At 29.2% G+C, this 25,840-nt stretch overlaps 1 protein-coding gene across 7 annotated transcripts in view; it reads right to left on the bottom strand.

Moving 5' to 3' along the window:
* Nucleotides 1–25,840, bottom strand: part of LOC124424389 — a 117,231-nt gene that overhangs the window by 56,334 nt on the left and 35,057 nt on the right. For all 7 annotated transcript variants that reach the window (XM_046963375.1, XM_046963376.1, XM_046963374.1 and 4 more), the window contains exon 2: nucleotides 10,475–10,676. In XM_046963375.1, coding sequence (XP_046819331.1) covers nucleotides 10,475–10,558 — 84 coding nt within the window. In that variant the 5' untranslated portion in view covers nucleotides 10,559–10,676. The remainder of the gene's footprint in view (nucleotides 1–10,474; nucleotides 10,677–25,840) is intronic.

The raw sequence follows: 25,840 nt of genomic DNA on the forward strand, positions 1-25,840 counted from the left end.
GATTCGTTCCTAAAGGCATTATGACGCAGAAAGAAAAGAAAATAAATAAAAAGAGAGGGAAGAAAAGGAAGAAAAGAAAAAAAAGGGAAGAGAGAGAGAGAGAGAAAGAGAGAGAGAGAGAGAGAGAGAGAGAGAGAGAGAGAGAGAGAGAAAGAGAGAGAGAGAATGATAAGGTGCGGCCAAACTGCAGTATCGATCGAGCATTATCCTTACTTTTTATTATAAGGATCATAAAACGTTTCATTTCATTGACGTCTTAAAAAAAAAAAAAGAAAAAAAAATTGATGCAACAAAATTTAATAAGTTTACTTTTATACGTTTAACGAACGGAAACTGTTTTACGTATTTAAATACTTTGACTATTGAAAATAAATCTTAAAAAAATGTAATACTTAGATATATTATCTAATATTCAATTAATATTTAGTTATCATTTTTTAGACAGAAGTATCTTCCGTCGTCGTTATACGCTTTAATCTTATTAAAAAGTATTGTTTTAATTTGCTAAATGTATAAGAAAAATGATATTTATTAAATCTTCAAATAAAGTACGTAAAATTGATCAAACAAATTCATCGTTTACTCCCCCCCCCTTCCATCCCTTTGGCATTTGACCTATTAACAGATTATATTCTTGTAATTCGAACTTAAAATAATTTTTTATAAATTATAATCGATTTTAATCAATCAATCGATCAATCAATCAATCAATCAATCAATCAATCAATCAATCAATCAATCAATTTTTCTTTCTTTCTTTCTCATTTTTTTTTCTTTTCTTTTTTTTTCGTAATAAATTAATTATTCGTACACGCACGAATTATAAATATATGCGATATTTTTTATTCAGTTAAAAATTATCAAGTTAAAAAATTCATTAACAACAAATACGATATGACAACAGGGACAAATTAAAATCGATTTTTTTTCTCTTTCTTTTTTCCACTTCTTTTTTTTTCTTCTTCTTTCTTTCCATGCGTCCTTTCAGACACACAGTAATAATACTTTACAAATCATTTTGATCATAGAAACAAAAGTCAATGCTTTAATTTATTCACGTAACACGAATAGAATTGTCTCGCTTTGTTCACGTTTAATTATTCACGGATCAATGAATAATTTAATTCATGGTTCGGAACGATTTACAGACAGAAAGAGAGATAGAGATATATAGACATAAAGAGAGAAAGAGAGAGAGAGAGACAGAGAGAGAGAGAGAGAGAGAGAGAGAGAGAGAGAGAGAGAGAGAGAGAGAGAGAGAGAGAGAGAGAATAGAGATAGTTATAAAAGTAGGATCTATCTGAGAGATCGTTTAATTAGTTCGAGACATCGATCCACCCATCGTCAGAAGTTCATAGATCCGTTAGAGCAAAGGACGGCATCATCATCTTCCGGTATTAGATGTGCCGAGTCGCTCTATGAGAATTCAACGAAATTGCCATAACGCATCACGGAAGGTGCTCGTAACGGTGCATTCACCCGTTCACAATTAATTTGCGTTACGAATGCACGCACGCGCCTCGACATTTCTTTCGTCTATTTCGTGTCACGCTTGAAATGGTCGCGCATATGTTATAACGTCGTACAAACATTATGTACCTATTGTAAACAAAAAAAAAACGAATACTAAATAAATAAATAAATAAAAGAAAACAAAAAAAAAAAGAAGAAATAAAAAAGAATTGATTTTATTTTTACGATTGTATTTGTTACTTTCTTCAAACGTAGATAAATATTCAGTAATTGGATAATAAATGATACATATTATAATTTGCAATATCTATTGCATATTTATACAAATAATTATTTCTTTTTGATTTGACAAAAATTTCAATATATATTTATTTATTGTAGTGTGTAATGTATTTATTTAGTGTAGACTGAGTCTATCGCAGCGAGAAGCATATTCCTTTTTTTTTTATCGTTGCATATGCGACATTTTTTCTACGAATTTATTGATCTTTAAAATATCCATTAGTTTTTAATTAGAACTTAAGTGTTAAGCCCATACATTGAACGATTTAATTTATAGAATAAATACACAAACCATACGCATCCACATGGCAAAATTATATTTTTAATATGAAACGAAGATTCGTAAAAATTATATTACATCTCAAATAATTTCGGAAATGATCATCTGTTATATTTCTCGTTTCTTAACTCGATCATAAAGAACCCTTTACTGTTGAGAAAACGCATAAATAAATAAATAAATAGCATGTATGAATACATATATAGATATTTATGTACAGTATCACCAAGCTAAGAGATATCGTGTCGCGTGTTAAGATGCAGTTCTATTAACTCGGACCCCAACAGCGAGAGGTTAATGAAAGAAGAAAAGGAAGAAGAAAAAAAAAGAAAGAAAAAAGAAGAAGAAGAAGAAGGAAAAGAAAAAAAAAGAACGAATGAAAAAAAAAGATAAAGATTAAAATGGACTTGAAAACGTGGCGTACGCAGAGATAGGTGTGGCCGATCGAATACTGAACGACTATGTAATAATCGCTAAAAGGTTTATTTAAGCTCGTACTGTCCACTCGGGAGTTAATCTTCCTACTTGAATCAATACACCGAATTATTTTTTTTTTTCTTTTTTTTTCCGTCCGACACTTTATAAATACATATCGTGTTTAATAACTTCCTTTCTTTTAGATTAAATCGTTATTCATATCAGAAGATATTCAAAAGTAAAAGAAAGGGAGAAAAATCAAGACTCGCAAATCGAAATTCTTCTCTTTTATCGACTAATTAATGCGTAATAATGACAAAGATTAAGAAATAAATAAATTAAATAGGGTAAATAAATAAATAAGATAACAGATAAATTAATCATTGAAAAATTGATTACGATAAATGACGACTTAATGAATGATTAAATAGATTAAAAGAAATTAATAAAGTTAACGAGATTAATGCTTGACGTGAGTTATGAGAGCTAAAAAGAAAAAAAAAGAAAGAAAAAAAAAAAAGAAAAAAAGAACAATAACAAAAAAATAAATAAATAAATAAAAAAGAAAAGATAAATTAATAAGAAATAAAGGAAATAACATGAATCAATTTTAGATCCTATAATAAATCAAATCGGTGTAAATTAATGACGAAAGTTATAAACCTTGAATCTAACGAATAATGATAATTAATAAATATAATAATCATAACGATAATGGCAATAATGAAATAATAATAATAATAAATAATTAAAAAAAAAAAAAAAAGAAAAAAAAACAGGAAGAAGAAATCGAAAAGGAGGATATCATTTCTTTCTTTCGTTTATCTATAAAATCTCTATACGAATTAGCATCATTGTAACGGGTGTTCATCAGACAAACGATCGGTAGGAGGCACATGCCATAAAGAGAGAGTCTTAGAGCTCTGATGATCGATCGAGACATCTGCACTCTTATAACGTGTCCGGCCAGAGGTCGACCATCGACTCGAAACAATCATTGATGTTGTCGTACCGTTACACGTGCAAGCGAATGAACATCTTTCTATCTCTCTCTTACTCTCTCTTTTTTTCTCTCTCTCTCTCTCTCTTTCTCTCTTTCTCTCTTCCCCTCTCTCTCTTTTTCTCTGTCTTTTCCATAGAATCTGTACATGTTGCATTGCGTACATTAAGAAGTACGTAATGCAATAATGCATTAACGACGAGGAAGTTCACTCGTTAAAAAAAAAATTAAATAAATAAATTGAAAAAAAAAAAGAAAGAAAAGAAAACTCAGTTGTCCACCTTGCCAAAGTCGCAATGGCATTGGCCGATTCGATAAAAAGTAAAAGCATCCATGGGTCAGGCAAACGGCAAGTGTGCCGATACCGGTCAACGCACTTGCACCTACCTACCTACTACTCGGTAAAAGAGAGATGCACCTGGTGGATGCATCTCTCAGTACTTTGATCGCAAGCCTTGATTGCAGTGACTCCGATGATTGTACCAATGATTATTCTTCTTCTCTCTCTCTCTCTCTCTCTGTTTTTTTTTATTTTTTATTTATTCATCTCATGCTTTTTCTTCATCACTTCCGTTACTTTTCTTCCGCGATCCTCTCAATAACTTTTCGAACTTACATACGTACACACGTGTGTCGTGTAATAATTACAATGGATTATTATCAAATCGTATACTAAAGTCATATATTATGTGTGTGTGTGTGTGTGTGTGTGTGTGTGTGTGTGTGTGTGTGAGTATATATATATTTATTTATTTTTTTTTTTTCGAGATTAAGATATTCAGACATTTGTACGTATTAGAACATATTTTTCTTTTTATTTTCTTTTTTCTCCTCCGGCATTACGTTAGAAAATATTTTCTTCAAGTACCTACTCAGTTACTGTTAGAATGTTACTGTTAAATCCTTATACATAACTAAATCATAAAATGTTTCATTTTTAATGAGAAAAAAAAAGAAAATCATTTAATATCTTTATTTTCATTCGTCAAAGAAATATCGTTGCAACGAATGAAAATGTTTTATATATCTTGTTTGTATATGATGTTTATATATAATGTTTTATATATACTAAACACGTTTTACGAGTATCATGTAAAAATATATGGTTTTAATTTCTTTTTTTTTTTTAAATTTATTTATTACTTTTTTTCCTTCAATTGATAACTCATACACGATTTGAAATATTTTATAAGAAATTATTCGAATATCTTAAACATGACTTGTAAGAAAAAGTATTTCAATTTTATTGAAGGAAAAAAAGAAAAAAAGATATTACAAACGATAATATTCACTTATATTTTATAATTATAATAACGTTAACATTATATAGAATAATGTTAGTATGTTCTTCTTCTTCTATAATGATTTTTTTTTTGTTTCTGTGATGTTTCCGAAAGTATGAAAATATTCACGGAAAATTGAAATGAAATGTACGATAACAAATTCATTATGTCCTTATATTTTTCCTTTCTAAGTAGTCGGATACTTGGATGGAGAGGAAAATTTTTCCAACAAAAATAAAAAAAAAAAAAAAAAAGAAAGAAAGAAAAAAGAAAAAAAAGTATAACGAAAAGTAAATGGCTTAGTCCATTATTAAAATAAACAAAAACAGAATAATGTTTATCGAGCAACTTTGCAGAGTGCTTTTGAATAGTATATTTTTTTAATTCTTTTCTTTTTCTGTTCCTAAGTTCTTCGTAAAATATTAAAACACAAATAATTGTGTGACACGGGATAAATCATGAAATAAATCTTTTTTTTCTTTTTTTTTTTTACTTGCTAGTCCATTATCATAATTATCGAACACGTTCATATATTCACGATTATTATTGGTTCACGAGATAGATCTCGTAATTTAATCGCATAATTTTAATTTTTTTTTTTTTCGTTATAAATGTTTAATGAAAAATCTTTGTGAAGTAATTGAAATATTTAAATCGAATTTAAATCATAACACGTAAGTACTTAATCTCTTTTGAATATTTTCGATCAATTTCGAAATATTTCTTCGATCTATTGCCAATAGATCATATTAATTGTATGAGAGAAAAGATGACGTGCACGAAAGTAGGTCAAATCAGATATCCCATTAAAGTAATAAGTCAGGATTGCCAATTGAAATTCCGACCCTGATATATCATTGGAATTAATCGTAAAAAAAAAAAGAGAAAAAAAGAAAAAGAAAAGAAAAGAAAAAGAATAATAAAAAAAGAAATAAAAAAAAAAAGAAAAGCAGGCGTCGTCTCTAAAATTCGTCCTTCTTAACTATTGAGATGCGAGACAACTTCCCACGCGTTAATTTACATACAATTGCTTATTCGACAGACGATGACGCTTGGCAAATAAGTATCTTTAAATTAAAAGAAAGAGAAAATAAAAAAAAAATAACAAATAAAAAAAAAATGTAGATAGAATTCGAGTAGCTCGATCCATTACTTAAAGTAGTTATTTAATATTACATTGAAATAACCTGCTTATCCTAATCTAACGCATATCCCGCTAAAATTACTTACATTAGAGAGCGTTTATTACGATGCTCAGTACGATTCGGCATTGCGAAATTTCTGAAAAAGACTGTAATTTTTTTAAGAAGAAACTCTGTACTTAAAAAAAAGAAAAAAAAAATAATAATATAATTGCCGTAACGTTAACAATCATTTATTTATATTACAGCATCATTTAATGCTCTTCGTATATGGAAAAATCTATTGCTTCCGATAAGAATATGAATGAAATCATCTAACAATTATCCTCTCAATGTCTATCACAATTATTTTATATTCAAGGTATTTGAATTAAACGTGAAACTGTTTTATCGATATGACGAATTGATACGTTGATTACAATCTGAATGAATAGAGGACGCTTGTAGACAATGTCTATTACGTGATGAATATGTCGGTAAGTAAGGATTCTCGATTATCGTTTATGTTGCGACTTGTTGACTTTTTTGACCCATCTATACATATATACCACATGTATATATATACAACACAAATAAATAAATAAATAAATAAATAAATATATATATATATATATATATGTACATTTACATCAAATATACGAGTATAAAAATAAAATACATGTATACATGTTTGAATATATATATATAAAATAAATTTTATCGATTTCGTAAAGAATATAACATAATAAAAAAATTGACATACTATGTTACCGCCGAAAGAAAATCAAAAAGAAAAGGAATGAAAAGAAAAAGAAAAAGAAAAACGAGACAGACAATAACGTGGAAATATGAGGCGGCGTTCTCGATACGTAGGTGGAAGGCATCTTGCACGTGACGAGAGAGGAGGTGCAGCCGCATATCTGCATCCGCATACGTCGCGCGGCTCGCGTAGACGTAATCCGATCCCGTCGAGGACACGAGGAGGACGCTTTTCGACGGGAGATAGAGGAAAGTAAAGAGGAGGAAGAAGAGGAGGAGGAGGAAGAAGAAGAAAAGGAGGAAGAAGGTGAAAGAAGAATAAAAAGAAAAAAAACAAAAAGCGAGAGGGACGGGGAAAAGGAGGGTAAAGAGCTTTGAGAGAGACGACCGAACGTGGAATGCAGGATGCAAAGTGCAACGTGCGAAGAGAACGCGATCCAATGCCCACATGCGAAATATCTATGATCGGAATGATGAAAGAAGGAAAGAGAGAGAGAGAGAGAGAGAGAGAGAGAAAAAAAAAGATAGAGAAAAAGGGAGGGGGAGAGTGAGAGAGAGAGAGTGGGCGAGGGGAGTTTAGAAAAATGAAAAAAAAAGGAAAGAAAAGAAAAGGAAAGGAAAAGAATAAGAGAATCATCGTGACGTCAATGACGAAGTTTCTGCACTGTCGCGAATGAAGAACGCATCCGGTGCATCAGATAGATGTAAAATTGCGTCCGACCATTGTTGTCTCTGTCAAACGTCACAATCTAATCCGCTATTGAAAAGACTTTCAATCATGACCTCGATCTATGCTTCGCTAATCTCAAGGCCAAGCGCCGTTTCACGATTATTATTATTATTATTATTATTATTATTATTATTATTATTATTATTATTATTATTATTATTATTATTATTATTAAATTCATCCTTCCGGCGTTCAATCAAGGAGGCGCCATTAAAAAGTGCATCTTATCGAGTGCAATTAAAGTTCCCCCATTTTTTTCTCTTTTATTTCTTCTTTTTTCTTTCATTCTTTCATTCTTCTTTTTTTATTTTTTCTTTATTTTTTTTTTTTTTTTTTTTTTTATCCAGATTACAATTTTCCTTCTACCGATAATAAATGAAAGGTTTTTATCGATCGTGTTCGTCATGGATTTCAGCAGATAGTACAATATATATGTATGCGTAATACATGTGCACTTTTATATTTGTCTTTTTACGAATAATAAGTCGTTGATTAGGCTGCTTTTCATTTCTTTTTTATTTATTTATTTATTTATTTTTTTAATTATAATACTTTCCTACTATCACAATATTAAAAATAGTCCTTCAGTCGTTTCTCATATGTAAAATTATAACATCAATATCATTAAGACAGCTGGCGGAGGTTAATCAAATTATACGCGATTATTCGTATTCTCCCGATAACATTCATTGAGATAAGTTACACTAATTTACTTTTAGATTCGTTTGTAGATATATACGTAATACATACGTACGCATCATATATATATATATATATATACATACATGCATACATGCATGCATGCATATGTACATATACTTGTGTACATACGTATGTATGTATGTATGTACAGAAATAATTTGTTAAACGATACGATGACGTTGATCTTAATTTCGTCGCATTAAAATTTGGTCGATGTGTGTTTTTTCTTTTTTTTTCTTCTTTTTTTCACCAACTACCATTACTGTTAACTGACTAACACAACATCTACGATATTTCGTATAAGAGAGAGATAAAAAATTGACGCGCGTTTTATATCGTCGCACAATTATCGTGGAAATTAATTTTCTGACTTTATGCACCAAAGCCGCATGCGATTCTGCTTGGTAATTAACCATCACCAAACATCATCATCCCCCTCGAACCCCCTCGCTTTTATCCTTTTCTCTCTCTTTTCTTTTCTTTTCTTTTTTTCTTCTTTTTTTTTTTTTTTTAAACAAACGATAAAATGACACGCGCGTAGTTCAGTTTAAACCTCGTTGAAACAAAAACGTTTTGATTTATCAAAGAAGAGTTTTCCATTCGAACGGAGTTTGAACGATTTCATATACATTGCTGCGATAGTCTCTCAGGGGCCTTCCGTTTGCTCAGAAAAAGAAAGAGAGAGACAGACAGACAGACAGGCAGGCAGACAAAGATAGAGATAGAGGGGGAAGGGAGGAAAAAAAGAAAAAGAACAAGAAAAAAGAGTAAAAACCAAACAAAAAATAAACAAAACAAAACAAAACGAACGAGACCTGCTATCGCGTTGTTCACACACAAGACTTCTTTTATTTGATGTATTCGCCATGATAATAAAACGCGTACGAGTTATTCGCTACACTTCAATTGTCCTCTTTCTTTCTGCATCGTTCTTTTCTTCTTTTTCTTTTTATTTTTTTTTTTTTTTCTAACATGAATTGTTTCGTTTCACAATAAATAGGGAAAGAGAGAGACAGAGAGAGAGAGAGAGAGAGAGAGAGAGAGAAAGTGAGGGTGAGGGACAGAGAGAGAGAGAGAGAGAGACAGAGAAATATATAATTTACAAATCGTACAAATCGTTTCTCTTTTTTCTTTTTCCTTTACCAATGGATTTGTTTTTAATCGAAAATTAAATAAAAGATTAATAAAAGATTCTTTTTAATCGAGAATTAATAATATAAATTCGAGCGTAATTCTTCTTCGCGAAGAACACAAGAGGTCTTCCCTTTATTTATATATATATATTTTTTTTTAAACGGAGTCTAATTAAAATGCAGGAGACGATGATGAAGAAAAAAAAGAAAAAAGAAAAAAGAAGAAGAAAGAAAGAAAAAACCGTCCATGCGTTTGTAACGACGAAACTCGTCTTCAACTCTTTTCCTGCAAAACATTGTGATCATGGACAACAAAGGAAAGAAGAAAAGAGAATGCAAAAAAAAAAAGAAAAAAAAAGAAAAAAGAAAAGAAAAATACAATAGAAAGAAGAAATTGTTAAAAGAATATGCAACTCGTCGACGTTTCGTTTAGCATTCTAATAGAATTCGTCGATTGTTCGACTGAGTTACGGGGATAAATTTTAAACAGTCCTGCTAATTAAGTTCTCTTTCGTGAGACACGATAAAAAAGATAAAGATAAATAGATATATAGACAGATAGAAAGAGAAAAAGAAAAGAAAAAAGCTACGTCCAAGGGGGATCGTTAATGATCGACGACGGATTACGTAAGGATCTACTTAATGTATCTATAGATAGATACTTTAACTTGGCGTAACTATGGTTGGCAATGGTCAGAAAATTATTCTCTCTCTTTCTCTTTCTCTCTTTCTCTCTTTCTCTATTTATCTATCTATCTTTTTCTTTATGCATTCGGCGAATGTATACGGAAAGGGTCAAGGACGTATCTAAGTGCATACGTCCATCTCTATATAGTTGTACTGAGATACTGCCATTGAAAATTTTGTTCCACAGCCTAATCCATCTATATATGTATGTATGCATGTATGTACATACAAATCTATGTATCTATTCATGATATATATATATACACATATGTTAGGTATGCATATATATATATCTATATATGTATGTGAATCTATATATCTATGCATATATGTATAATGTGTTAAGTATGCATATATGTATCTATATATGTATATATGAATCTATGTATAAATCTATGTATGTATTATGTATATATAATATGATGTACATACATACAAGTATGCACAATCTTTTATATTTGCACACTTATAAAACTCTTATATACTTTAATGAAAAGAGAAAATGACAATTTTTTTCGACAATTTCTTTTATTCTCCTTCTCTTACCCCCTCTCTTCCATTCTTTATCATTCTTTCTTTCTTTCCTTCTTTTTTTTCAATTACTCACCCTGTCCTGTATCCTGACGTTCTCCTGACCTCTTTTTAAGCTGGGAGCACGCAGAACCTTGCTGGTTAACGGTGGTTCCATCATGACGACTGATCTCTCTTTCTCTCTCTTTCACTCTTTCTCTCTCTTTCTCTCTCTCTCTCTCGTCAAGATTTCATTCCTGAAGGGAGACACCCTCCTTTTTTGTCTCTCACTTCATCTTCTGAAACAAAAATGAAAAGAATAGATCAGATTTATAATGTTCGTTTTTATATTATTGCGATAGATCATTAAAATATCATCGTCGTTTGATCTTTCTATTAATGTACTTTTAATGTAGGGTTTTATAAATTCGAGTGATAATATTATTCTCTCGGATTTATACGGTTTCTCTCTCTCTCTCTCTCGACTGCTATTGTACATAAAACTATATGGTGGTCCCACTTTCTCAATCATAAATTATACGACGACCAGGTTATATGGTAAATTTTCATTGGATTTTTATAGATGATTAATTGTGACACTCCATGGTTTACGATAAATAAAAAAAAGGAAAAAAAAAAAAAAGAAAATTCGTGTTTTTTTGTCATATTTTACTACTAAATTTATTTCCTAGTCTACGATCGAAAGCCAAAAAATACACACGGACGAATGGAATTACGGGAAAGATTTTTTCATTTTTTATTTTTGATTTTTCATTTTTTTTTTTCCATATAATTTTGAAAAACATCAAAAAATTGCTCTTTGGAACTCGAACGATTTAATAACGAAACCAAAGTAAGTGAAATTAATTTCAATCGATATTTAGTGAAATGAAATTCTTTTATGAAATTTCTAATAAAGAAAAAACAAAATTATATAAATTAATAAATTAATAAATATAAAAATCAAAAATCAAAGATCAAAAAAGCAAATAGAATTTTAACGAAATAATAATTAACGCGAACGAATCAACGATAAATAAGATAAAACGAAAATGAATTTCAGTCAATATTTCGTAGAATAAAATTCGAAGGAATTTTTATTGATAAAATTTCCCTACAAAAAAAAAAAAGAAAAAAAAACAAGGCGAAAAAGAAAATTAAATATATTGTGCAATCAATAAAATATCGAATAAAGAAACGAGATTAAGGTTCTATAATATTATAAAATCAAATTCGAAAGCAATCTTTTTTCTCTTTTTTTTTCTTTTTCAGATACAAAATTCACGTGATTATGATAAATTAAAGAGAAAAAAAGGAAAAAAAAGAAAAAAAAGAAAAAGAGAAAAGAAAAAGTAATTGAATGAAATTTTAATGAGTTATAAGAAAGAATTTAGAGTCAAATAGATCATGAGTATGTATGGATACTTTTTAAGTAGATATACCTTATAATACATGGAGAGAGAGAGAGAGAGAGAGAGAGAGAGAGAGAGAGAGAGAGAGAGTCGACAGGCTCGTTACGAGCGAAAGTAAGAGTCAATGTAAGAGAGTCACAGAGCGAGTGCCTTATGTTATGTTGTGTTGTGTCGTGTCATGTCGTGTCGTGTCGTGTCTTGTCGGTGGTCGATCGTGGGAGATCAAGACCTACGCGAATTCCGTGTCTCGAGAGTAACAGCTTTTCCAGTTGGCTTAAGTTAAAGAGACGACGAATGGATAACGGTATGCGAGAGAGTTAACGGAAGATAATGCGTGAACAGGTACCGCAGGTTAACTCCAGTTACCTTTACTAGAAGAGAGAGGAGAGTTTGCTTACGGGATATATATATATATATATATATATATATATATATATATGTATGTATGTATGTATGTATGTATGTATGTATGTATGTATGTATGTATGTATGTATGTATGTATGTATGTTCATTCTTTGACTACCTTAATTTCTTTCTTTTTTATCTAAAAGAACTTGTTATGATGTACACGTGTATATATTATACTAAATATGGAAAGCAAATACATATAAGGTAAGTATTATATTGAAAGGGTTAATATATCAAACATCTTGCTTTCTAATATCTATAATACAAATTTTTATCATTATCGACAATTTTTTTTCTTTTAAATATTATGTATATATATATATATACACATTAGGGATACAATTATATATATATTATTAATATAATATATATAATTATAGTATTAATATATAAAATAATATTAATATATATATAAACATGGAAAACCAATACATATAAGGTAAGTATTAAAAGGGTTAATATATCAAACATCTTATTATATATTATCTAAAAATTTTCATCATTTTTGACATTTCTTTCCTTCTAAATATTTAATCCCTACTATACATATATATATAAATAAATCGGATAATTAATTTTACAACCTAATTAATTTGTCAATCAATAGTTATTTAGTTATTATTTCTTTTCTTATTACGATATCACGTTTTACTTATCGATATCAAGTTCTTAATAAGAAAATCGATCATGTCGTGCAAAGGAAAAAGGTGTGTTCCTATGTTAACTTCGATACGGTAAGTTTCTCTTGGAGGAAGATCGATCGTTCGAATGACATCCCGTGGATGGTATCCCGTTTCGCGTTCCAACGGACATTGGCCATGAACCGCAAGGAGGAGGGTTGCATTCTGGGGGTTCTACAGAGATAGATAGAAAGATAGATAGATAGATAGATAGATAGATATATAGATAGATGGATATGTAGATAGACTGTGAAAGAGAGAGGGAGAGAGAGAGAGAATAGAAGGAGAGAAGAGGAAGGACAGAATATCTACGCTTATCTAAGGGTGAGTTTGACGTGTAATTCAGAGAGCTTGATATCGATTACTTCAGACCCATGTTATCGTTCTACTCCTCCTCCTCCTTCTCTCTCTCTCTCTCTCTCTCTCTCTCTCTCTCTCTCTCTCTCTCTTTAATTGTTAATGCTTCCAATTCAAGGATCGACCAATCAGATTCATCCCTACTAACACGTTGATCTCGTGTTCACGAATTGTACGAATTCTCTTGAAATAATTACATGGCAATCTCGTTTGTTTCTTTTTCTTTTTTCTTCTTTTCTTTTTTAGATCGAATTTATTATTAGAAATAATAAAATATTCTTAGATCCTTGAAATTCGTTAAATAAATCAAGAAGATAATGTATTGAGTTTAATATTATATATCTTAACATTGTACATTTAACGAGTATGTCTGTTCGTTATTCATACGATCAATACTTTTAATCAATTTTTAATCAATATTTTTAATGAACGATCAGTATTTATAAGAAAAATTTATTATAAAATATTAGTACGTAATATAAGTGTGTATGTTATTATATCGATTAATAAGAATACTGTCGATATTTTAATTAAAAAATTTGTCAACATAATAACATGTAAGAATTTACAATTTAACCTAAACGTAATCCTGACAATTAATTATTTATACCATACACTTATATTGCGATGTTACTGATAATTTATAATAAGTAATGACAAAATTATGTATAATAAATCCAGATTAAAATACGGATAAAATCCACGACACTTGATTTTATTTATCGTTTATATTATATATTAATATTTTATTATAAATATTAATAAAATTATTATAAATAATTTTGTTAATTTTTTTTTTATGTCGGTCACTTTATATCACGTACAAATATCTTATTAATAAACATTGTATTATCATTTTTGTACAATTTATCTTCCTAAAAATATATTTGTCATTAAAAAAAAAAAAAAAAAAAAAAAAAAAAAACACTGAACAAACGAACAAATACAAGTTAGGAAGAGGTATCATTAGGCGAAAGGTTAAATTTGTCAAAGTTTATCGCGTTTATCTAACTCCCCTCCACCCTAAAAAAAAAATAAAAAAAAAAAAATGAAAGCAACAATACATGCGGAACATATACAATTCGTTAAAACGTATCTATTTAACGTTCCTAAGTTGATACATATTTTAGACCACGTTCAGTTTGCACCTCTAATTGTCGAGCGCATTTGCTCGGATAAACGACGAATTTGTGAGTAGCAGAAAAGGGATAGACGAGGACTACTATTTGCCCTCCTTTTCTTCATCCTCCTCATCCTCATCCTCTTTCATCCTACCTCTTCCACTTCCTCCACCATATCGTTGTCGTTGTCGACGACGTCGTCAACGATTTACGAGCTGCAAAAGTGTAGGACAAGCGTGACCCTGCGATACGTTGGAAGGATCGTTAAATTCGTTCTTAACGGACCGTTGATGAGCCTTGCCCATTAATATACATCCAATGAGACAAGAGTCGCCACGTTGCTTTACCTTTCTCTCTTTCTCTTTCTTTTCTCTCTCTCTCTCTCTCTCTCTCTCTCTCTCTCTCTCTTTCTGTTTAATTCTTTATTTCTTTTTATTTCTCTTTCTCTTTCACTCGCGAAAACGATGAGGCAAGTTTGGTATCTTGCCAAGTATTTGAAAATCGAGGGGAAAATCGAGAAGAGATTCCCAGTTGTTCTCATCTCATCTCATTTCATTTCATCTCTCTCTCTCTCTCTCTCTCTCTCTCTCTCTCTCTCTCTCTCTCTCTCTCTCTCTCTCTGTCCCTTTCCTCTTTCTGTCTGTCTATCTGTCTCTCTTTCTCTTTCAATGTTGAATCTTTTGCAACGGGGAATCGAATATCGTCGATTCGACGAAAGTTAACGATTTCTATAGCCAGGTTGATCAAAATGTGTGTCTCCAGTAAATGTAGGTTGTCTGTTGCAGGGGGAAACGTGGGTATAACTTTATCGATTCTTTAAAAGCACTACTTTCTTATTACCAATGGAATAGAATAAGATTCCTCTCCTGTTGTCCCACTATCAAACGAGAAACTTTTAATCGATTGCTAGGGTATATAAAAACCTGAGCCAACTTTACTCCTTTATTTATTTCTAACAATGGATTAAAGAGAGAAAAAATACCCAAAAAAGTAGAAGAATGAACTAGATTGTTATCTACGAGGGGGAAAAGATTCTTGTTATTGTTTTAGATATTTGAGAGTAAAAAAAAAAAAAAAAGAAGATATATGTATATCCTTACATGCGAAAGTTATTTGACTCACCCTGTATATCTATATATACATACATACATACATACGAATGTATATACAAATAGACACGTACATATATACGATACATCGGTATCTACAATTTTCTCACAAGGAGTCAAATGGGAGAAGAAAGTAGTAGTCTATGGAACGCGAATCTTTAAATCAATGATGGATTCAAAGCGAGTCAACTTTATTTCATTAAAGAAATCTCATGAAGAAACAATGGAATCTACAAGAACGAAGATACATACACAATCGTGTGTTCTTAGATATTTGAAAAAAGAAAAAAAAATAAAAAGAAAAACAAACAAAAAAAATAAATAAAAATGTATAGGCTGGCGCTGAAAGTTTCCAAGTGATTTTAAAAATCAATTATTTCTTTTCCGAGACTTTTTAGGCTGATTTGTTTTGTTTTCTTTCTTTCGTTCAAATTATTACAACTTAGATTTATAGTAATTTCAGATATATAAAAAAAAAAAGAAAAGAAATTAATTTAAAGTTTTCTTATTCTTTTTTTTTTTCTTTATATTATTACGAGCTTGGTTTGTAGTAAGTAACAAGTTTTATAAGTTGCAAAAAATTTAACAAGGTTTTAAAAAAATTTAAAAGGTCTTCTTTATTTTTTCAGATTGTTAAAAACTGCGATTGTAGTTTTATAATTTGAAGGGAAAAGAAAAAAAAAGGGAAAACAGAAAACGTAAAAAAAGAAAAAAAAAAAAGTTAAACGAAGAAAGGAAAAGAAATATGGCTTAAAAAGTTTCGTAAGTACAATTGATTTTTAAAATCACTTGGAGAGAAACTTCTGGCCTACTCTGTGTATATATATATATATATATATATATATATATACATACGTACATACATATATACATACATACACACACACATACACATATTTATATATAGACTATACAGCTATGTATATACGATATATCATTGCCTAGAACAATTTTCTCTAACAAAGTCGAAGGGAACGATGATCGATGACCTTCGCGAGCATATAGTGTTCTTCTTACCAAATGGTGCATCACCGAAATGTCTATAGGATTTGTTCATAAAGAAAGACAGAGAGAGAGAGAGAGAGAGAGAGAGAGAGAGAGAGAGAGAGAGAGAGAGAGAGAGAGAGAGAGAGAGAGAGAGAGAGACAGAAAGTAAAAGAGAGTTTCGAGATATTTACTCGATTCACTAGGCCAAATAATGAGAACTATTAATTTGAATGTTCGCTTGTATAGCGTATTTAGTGCACAAGAAGGACATATTTGATTGTTCATTCTACATGAATATAATCTCTTTACTCTCCCCTATATATGACTATTTTTAATTGTTATTACTAGTAAAGATCGTTTATGATCCAAGTCAAGGACGTTCTAGTCGAATGAAAAAAATTGTTCTGTCTTATTGCTTTATCGAGTGGAACTTTTTCTTCCTTTTTTTTTTACTCGCACATCCGGTTTTCGATGCATTTGATATTCTCTCTCTCTCTTTTTTTTTTCCTTTTTTTTATTGAATTTTCAAATTTTCAAATTTCAATTTAAATTTAAATTTACCAAGTCGAGCGCGGTAACGAATGTATGTATTTATATTTTTAAAAATCGTATCATAATCGAACTGTCAGGTTTCCAATTGTTTGTAATTTAAATCGAAATGAAATGAATTTATTGATCGTTGAAAATATTTTTTTTGTTTTGCATTGTTTTAATGTTTATGATATTTTTTATTAATTGCTATTATATCGTTCATTTTTCTTGTTTTTTATCCTTTAATTTTATCTAAAAATTTTTTATAATGACATTCGGTCAATGAAATATGAATAATTATTCTAAACGAGTTTAAAATCGGTTTTAATGCAGTTCCCTTTTAACGCTCGAAATATTAAAAATTCATTTGATGGATTATCATTTATTTCGCAGTTTGAAACATTGAATAAGTAATAAAGGGTGGAAAAAAAAAAAAAAAGAAAAAAGAAAAAGAAAAAGTTTCGTAATATTAATGAAATTAAAAGTGCTTTCACGGACCTTTTATTTTGTCATTTAAAGATCAGAACTTTTTCGAGAGAGGAACTCTTTTTTTATTTTTATTTTATTTTATTAGAATCACGTCATTAAAAGACAATGAAATCCAGATGTTACATATTTTAACGAATAAAAAATTTGTTTGACTTAAAAAAAGAAAAAAAAAAGGAAAAAAAAAGAAAAAGAAAAAGAAAAAAAAATAAATAAAAAAAATCTCATTAGACGATCTAATATATATTTCATTTCGTTGAAATAATTTTCGTCGAAATGTTCAATAGAACACATACCGGGGCATAAACTTTGTTCGTTCAATGTGAGCAACATGCGTATCGATCATACTTTTCTAACGCGATTAAGTAAGAAGCACCACCGCAGGGTAGAAAATACTGAAAAGAATCGAGAGAAAGGTATGCCTAATATTTATTAATAATAAGATATCCAATTCGAGAAATAAGTTTCGGTAAAAGCAACGTGGATAATAAATAGTTTAGTTGTTATATTAAGCTCGCGTTCTACTGATCGATTAATCTTAGCTTTCTCTCCCCCCTATCCTCTCTCTCACACACTCTTTCTTTTCCTCTCATTCTTTCTCTTCGTATATTAGAAAAAGAAAAATGTCCCTCATTTTACTACTTGAAATGTCCTCTTACGAGATTCTACGAGTGTCTATTATTAGATCAAGTTATGTAGAAACCTACCAATTTTTAAAATGACGAAAAAAATGTATTAAATGCATATCTTATGATCTATATTTACCGAACAAAAAGAAAGAAAGAAAGAAAGCAAAATAATTACCAACCGACAATATCATAAAATTAATTATACGATATTATAAATTATTTTGCAGAGAATATTCTCAAAACCATCTGTTACCACTGAAAATGAAACTTTGACTTTTTTTTTTCATTTGATAAGCAATATTTATTTATTAAATATATTTAATTTTTTTATTTAACAAGCATATTAAATTTTTTATATTTATTTTTTTATTTAATAAACATATTAAAAGAAAGAAAATAAATAAAAAAGGTCAAAGGAAAAGAAAAAAAGAACTATTGTTAAACACATTAATCAACGGCGACAATCTTGATTGATTAAAATAATTTTTTAATTAAATCTGCACGATTTCACGATCATCGTTGACTGATAGCATTCTGCATAACTTGACCGTATTAAACATCGCCTAAGACTCTCTTGTTTGCTAAATAGATATTTTAAAGAAAGCGATCGCATTTCCTTTTTTCGTAATTTCACCGAAGTCAAGAGTAAATAGACCGTTTACATTTCACGATCTATTACCGTCATAATCAGTGAAATTTAATATTCGAGAAGTTTGAATCAGCAGATAGATATGTTTGTATATATATATATATATATATATATATATATATATATATATATATATATACATACACACACACATACATACATACATACATACATACATATGTATATATATATATATATATATATATATATATATATATATATATATATATATTGAATCGATGAACTATTTGCTGTTTAATAGACAATCAAACCATAAATATCTATGGAATATAATTATTTTATTATTTTACACATTAGATAAATAAATCAAAATGAAAGAAATCGTTGATAAGTATATCTTTAGTAGATTCTTCTTTTCGCTTCGAGTCTCAACGAAAAGATGTCGTGAGAGATCGCATAAGAAAGCTTTCACCGTGATCCGGAAGCGGAAGCAACAACAAATCCCGTTTAGAGCGAGAGACTTCTGACTTTTCATACTCTTCATCATATTCCTCGACTATAGCAACGTAATAATCGAGATAATAATATATTAAAAAAAAACAAAAAAAAAAAAAAGAGTCAACAAAAACATCTAGATAATATACTATTGAGATGGTTTAACACGAATATTCTCGAATTTTATCTTTTTACTAGAATATTATATATATATTTCTTTGATCACTTCAATAGACCATTGAATCTAATGCCTATGCTGTTATCTAACACAAACTAAATGTTTCAAAGAGAACGTGAGAATTGCGATGACCGAGCACAGGGAAAGGGAAAAATATTATATATATATACATACATATATATATATATATATATATATACATACATATATATATATATATATATATATATATATATATATATATATATATATTATTATATATATATATATATATATAATAATATATATATATATATAAATATATATATATATATATCTTTACTTTTACATGAATATATATACATAATATATATATAAAATATAAAATTTATTTTAGACGTTTAGAAATTTAGCTTAAGTCTAATAAATAAAGGTCACTAATATCAAGCCAGTCATCTAGCCATCCTTGTCAGTTCATTCGATCTATTAATAAATAAATATATAAAAAGAAAAGAAAAAAAAAAAAAAAAAGAAAAAGAAACAAATAGCGAAATTAATTTCGTCGATTGAATTAAATAAATAAAATGAATATGTATCGAAACATTTACTTTTTATAATCTAAAATCGTTAAAAAATAGTTCTTTTAATTTCGACGAAAATAAAGTAAGTAAATAAGTATATAAGTTAATAAGTCAATAAAGAAGGAAGTAAAGTTAACCATGTAAATTGATTCGTTCGGATATACGAAGAAAATTGTATAGGTCTCAATATCGAATTAAAAATGCAAGCCACATCGGGATTATTTGGCACAAGACCTATCAATTTGTTTTAGTTCGGTAAAGCGAGACTAAAAAAATCACCTTCGAGTATCGTTCGCGAAAGTGTCTTATCTCAGTCAAGGACGTTTCTTGGCATCGTCGATAAATCGGTCGTTCGATCGTTGGATCAATCGATCGATCGATCGTTCAAACGATCGTGTACTAACAACATTCGCTTTTATAACGAATCAACTCTCTTTCTCTCTCTCCCTCTTATCCTTTCTCTCTGTCTCACTCTTTCACAAAGAAGAAATACATAAGTTCATACTTGTTGCAACTACCTTTCGTTCGAAGATCAAAGTTCAAGGAAGAACGAAGTACGAAGAAGAAATATTATATAAAAATAGTAACATACACAGATACACAGAGACTCTCTCTTTCTCTTTCTTACAGACACACATGCAGTAGTTCGTAATAAATTCGAAGAACTTATCGATAATAATATCAATCGATATTTATTTCGTTATAAGTATCGATGATTCTTATCGAAAAACATTGCTTATAACGTACATTTTATCATGAGTGATATTATTTTACATTGAGGTAAGATAAGATCCTTGATGATAATGTTCGTAATGCTCGATTGTGGCCTTTTCTCTTTTTCTTTTTCCCTTTAAGTGAATCACAAAAATTAAATGAATCATAAATAAGCGATAAACGAACTCTGCATATATATATATATATATATATATATATATATATATATATATCTTTATTATTATCATTAGTTTATAATACGTTTTATACATATTTTAATCATTTATTTATTTAATATTAAATATAATAATTAAACGTTATCATCGAATTGATATTGAAAATAATGAATATTCGACATAAGTACTAATACACGTATTATATCAAGAGTATACGAAGTATCAATATTTAATGACATAATTAATACTATTATAAATTTTGTATCACGAATACATTATTATTATTTAGTAAATAATTAATACTATGAAGATTAATACGTCAAAGTATTGCATCAATTAATTTCTTTTCCTTTTCTTTTCTCTTAAATATCTTCCATGCGCATATATTATTATAATAAGATTTCTCTCTCCCTCTCTCTCTTTTTCTCTCTCTTAGTTTAATGACATCCGATCAAGATGACCTTCTTTCATGTAAGACCGCGTCTACATTATCCGTACGTCCTTCGTTCATCCTTGAACCTGTAATTTTACGAGTCACGGATCCGTCTCGTTAATTTACGATATACTTGCACCGGTCGCTACACAACACCCACGCAAATTCGAGCTCTTGTCGTAAGCCTATCAGTACCAAACCAGTAGGTATATATGTAAATATATATATACATAACACGTGTATGTATGTGTATATATATATATATTTCAATTCTGCAACATTAAAATCCAGTTGGACTCCTTGATATCATTGTGTTTGATTATATGTATTTATATTTATATGACTCACAGTCGCGAATTTTCATTGTTTAGGCGAATAAGATAATACGGCTAAAGATGATATATATCTTTGACTGTCCAATTCTCAGTTTGAATTACACGTAAGCGTATGAAACACATATATGCATTATATACACATATATACATACACAGATACATTATATATACAGGCGGACGCTCCCTTTCACTCGTCCTGTCCAATTACAGAACAATGCATAATACATTGTACTGTGTGCCACGTGCGAATATGTTGAATCGAGAATCGAGAATCGAGAATATGTAAGTGTGCATGTATGTTGTGTGTGATAAACGGAGAGAGAGAGAGAGAGAGAGAGAGAGAGAGAGAGAGAGAGAGAAAGAGGAGAGAGAGAGGGAGAGAGAGAGAGAGAGAAAGAGAGAGAGAGAGAGAGAAAGAGGAGAGAGAGAGAGAGTTATGTCCGCGTATCTAAGCGCTAGACAATGTGTTAAACTGTGTCGATGGAGACTCCATAGATTTTCGGATTAACTCGAAGCTTGTCAACCTGAAGCTCGAAACCACCCAACTTTACTATACACATACAAGGTGAATAAAAATGTTACGAACGATTTATACTGAAACATAAAAAATAAAAAGAGGAAAAAAATAGAAAAAAGAAAAGAAAAAGCGAGTGGTTCATTTATCACGTATTGCAAAGATTTCTATTCTTTTTATATTAAACAATCAGATTTTAATACTATGTATATAAACATGGCGTTCAATATAAAACAATACGAACGATTTATATGAAAATGTATATGTAAAAGAAAAAGAAAAAAAAACAACAAGAAAACAAAAAAAAAACCAAAAATGTAAAATAAAAAACAAGATATTATAATTTTTTTTATAATTAAACATCATAGAATTTCAAAGTATCGCGCATTTTATCTTTTCATTAAAAAATTAATTTTTATTTCCATATTCCAGAAGTTATTTATTTATTGCCAAATAAAAGTTATACTTCTTTCTTTTTTTTTTATTGTTGATTAGTTAAGTACAATTATATTATCATAAATTACACTATAAGCTTCATGTTATATCCATATAATTGTGCTTTTTAAAACACAAAAAACATAAAAGAAAATTGGAGTCGTACAATAATAATATCCAAGTACACAAAAATAAAGTATATCTTTTTAAAATATTATACATATGGTACCTTTCATACAATACACACGTATATATATTATACGATAAATGTAAGTGTATATATACATATACATATATATACATATATATGTGTATATATACATATACATTTATATACATATATATCGTTTAAATATAAATGCGTGTCTATAGTTCTATATTATAATAATATTCATACAATACAACGTCAATCTTGGAACTGTATCGAATATTGGTAAAGAGAGAAAGAGAAACAAAAAAAAAAAAAAAATAAAAAAAAAATAAAAAAACAACAAAAAAAAATTAGAAAAGAAAATTTCAAAGCGAGAAAGAAGATTAGACGAGAAAGAACGACAAATCTTGAATGAGTTTGAGGAGACAGGAAAGAAGAAAGAAAGCTCGTTTTATTTTAAGCACCGACCTATACGTATTCCTCCGTTTCTTTTTCCGTACTTTTTCACTTTTTATTATTTTTTTCTTAGTCGCAAAAGGAGAAGACAAACATACAAAAAAAAATACACACACACACACGCAGACACACACACAAATAATAATAAAAAAAAAAAAAGAAAGAAAGAAATACAAGATAAAAATTCGCAAAAATGTTCGGAAAAAGACAGAACAAAAAATGAAAATACAGATCGAAAGAGAAAGAGAAAAGAAAGAGAGAGAGAGAGAGAGAGAGAGAGAGAGAGAAGAGAGGAGAGGAGAGGAGAATGGAATTTCTTGGGCAGCTGCAAGCCGCAAAACTGCAGCTCGGCGAGCACCTCGTTATGTCTATCTCTCACGCTTTGTCACGCGCGATGAATACTTACGCACGCGCGCGAGCGCACACGATTGCGCATGCAACCGCACGTGCGTTTCGCGAGATCTTTCTTCTTTCTCCTTTTCTTTTTCTTCGTCGTTCTCTCTCTCTCTCTCTCTCTCTCTCTCTCTCTCTCTCTCTCTCTCTCTCTCTCTCTCTCTCTCTCTCTTTCATTCTTGCATCGTAGATTCGAACGGAGTGTCATTGGCCACAATTCGATCATGATTGTTACTTATCAACGATTACACTACTACTTTGTCAACCTGTTTAACGGTAATTTAACTTTGTTAATCGTCATTTAAAGAGAACGATAAAGATAAAGAGAAAGATAAAGATAAAGAGAATTTGATATCGAAACAAAGAGGCGAAAGTTCAGAGTGTTCATAATGTACAAAAGGAACTCTCTTTTTTACTTTAGATCTCTAAGCTTCGATTTTAGATTATTTCTTTCCTGATCATTTCTAGATTAGGGATAAATAAATCTTGTTATTAAATAATTGTACGTACAATCATTTTCAATAGTGAGTACGTTGCGATTTGATGCATCGTTCGTTTTATAGGTCGTTCGTGATCCACAAACGATTATCTGATCGTTTAAAAAGTTTATAATAGTTTTTCATTAATTCCATTTAAATTTACGATTTGTCTTAGTAATTTTATTTCTTTTCCTTTTCTTTTTTCTCTCTCTCTCTCTCTCTCTCTCTCTTTCTCTCTCTCTGTGTCTTTCTTTTCTTTTGTTTTTTTTTCTTTTTTTTTTTTTAATGATACACGATCGTGATCTCTCGTTATTATCATTTTATATATGATTATCATTAAACTAATAGGCACGTATATATGTATGTATGAATGTATGTACATATGGCACAGTTACCACTTTATACATTTCAATAAAATGATATAGTATTAACAAATACGTTTGTTTTTATCCTTTATTAAACGTTATTAAAGAAATAAGGCAATAATTATTTAGAATCGAAGATATTAAAAACAGATATGTTTCTAAGCGTAACTATCTATACATATTTTCAATTTAAATTTAAAGAAAAAAAAAAAAAATAAATAAATAAATAAACATAAAAAAAAGAAAAAAGAAAAAAGAAAAAATTTCTTTTTCGTTAAGAAAGCATTGTAAAAAAATATAAATTAATATATCGAATGGATTATAAATCAATCGAACAAAAATGCATTATTATTAATATTATTGTAAAAAGATTTAATTTACAAGTGATATAGATAACATTTATAATCCACGAATAATTGTAATAACTTGTTCTATGATCTACATTAGATGCCGAAAATATAATCCTTTAATATCGATATAGAAAATGTATATAAATAAAAAATTGAGGTTTGTAAATAAAACCTGTTTACAATAATAACGCACTTTTGTCAATCGACTTTTCGAACAATTATTTACAATTAAATTCGAGGGATAGAAAAATAATTATCTTTCGTCATTTATTTGATCAGAATTTTTCAACATTTATTCAGTATTCATAAGCAAAAAAGTATAAGTTTTTCGATATAACGTCGATCAATACAAAAATTCTCAATGTTACTTTAATTAAAATATTTCGCGGTACTGTTAATTATAATAATTTGTCAATATTTCATCCAGATATTTAATTATTCAATTGTATCACGTAATAACATTTTATCACAAATATTTATCATTTATTTTAACAAAAAATATTTAATAAAAATAGATAATTAATACAAAGACAATTAATACAGAAAATAATTAATAAAAAATAGTGAACAAAAATAGATAGAATTGAAAAATCATTATAGCTAACAAAGAGCTTGGTTAACCAAAAATTTTGGCACCAAGATATTCTCTCTATTTTTTTTTCCTTTTTTTCTTTTTTTTCTTTTTTTTTTTTGTTAGAACGATTTACTTCGTAGCCAAGAAGCACGATTACTTTTGACTCGACTCAGAATAAAGTGGCACTACCTACTTCGTAGGTTGAGTTAACGAGGTATTTTTCGCACTAAGTACCGCGAGAGTACTTGTCATCGTCATCGTAGTCGTCGCCATACTCGTCGTACTCGTCAGAGTCGTCAAAGTCGTCATAGAATGTCGTCGGGGAACAATTTTTTCGATGCGAGTACTCTCTCATAGGTGCATTTTCATTCGATGCACCAGTAGCGCACATTACTAACGTCACGTTTCTTCGCGCACGTATACGCACGCAATCTACTGCGCTCTTCACTACGTGCCATGTTCAAGAAACAATAAAAGAAAAAACAAAAAAAAGAAAAAAGAAAAGAAAAAAGAAAAACAAAGAA

The sequence above is a fragment of the Vespa crabro genome, chromosome 5 (genome assembly GCF_910589235.1).
Source record: "Vespa crabro chromosome 5, iyVesCrab1.2, whole genome shotgun sequence".
NCBI classification, from domain to species: domain Eukaryota; kingdom Metazoa; phylum Arthropoda; class Insecta; order Hymenoptera; family Vespidae; genus Vespa; species Vespa crabro.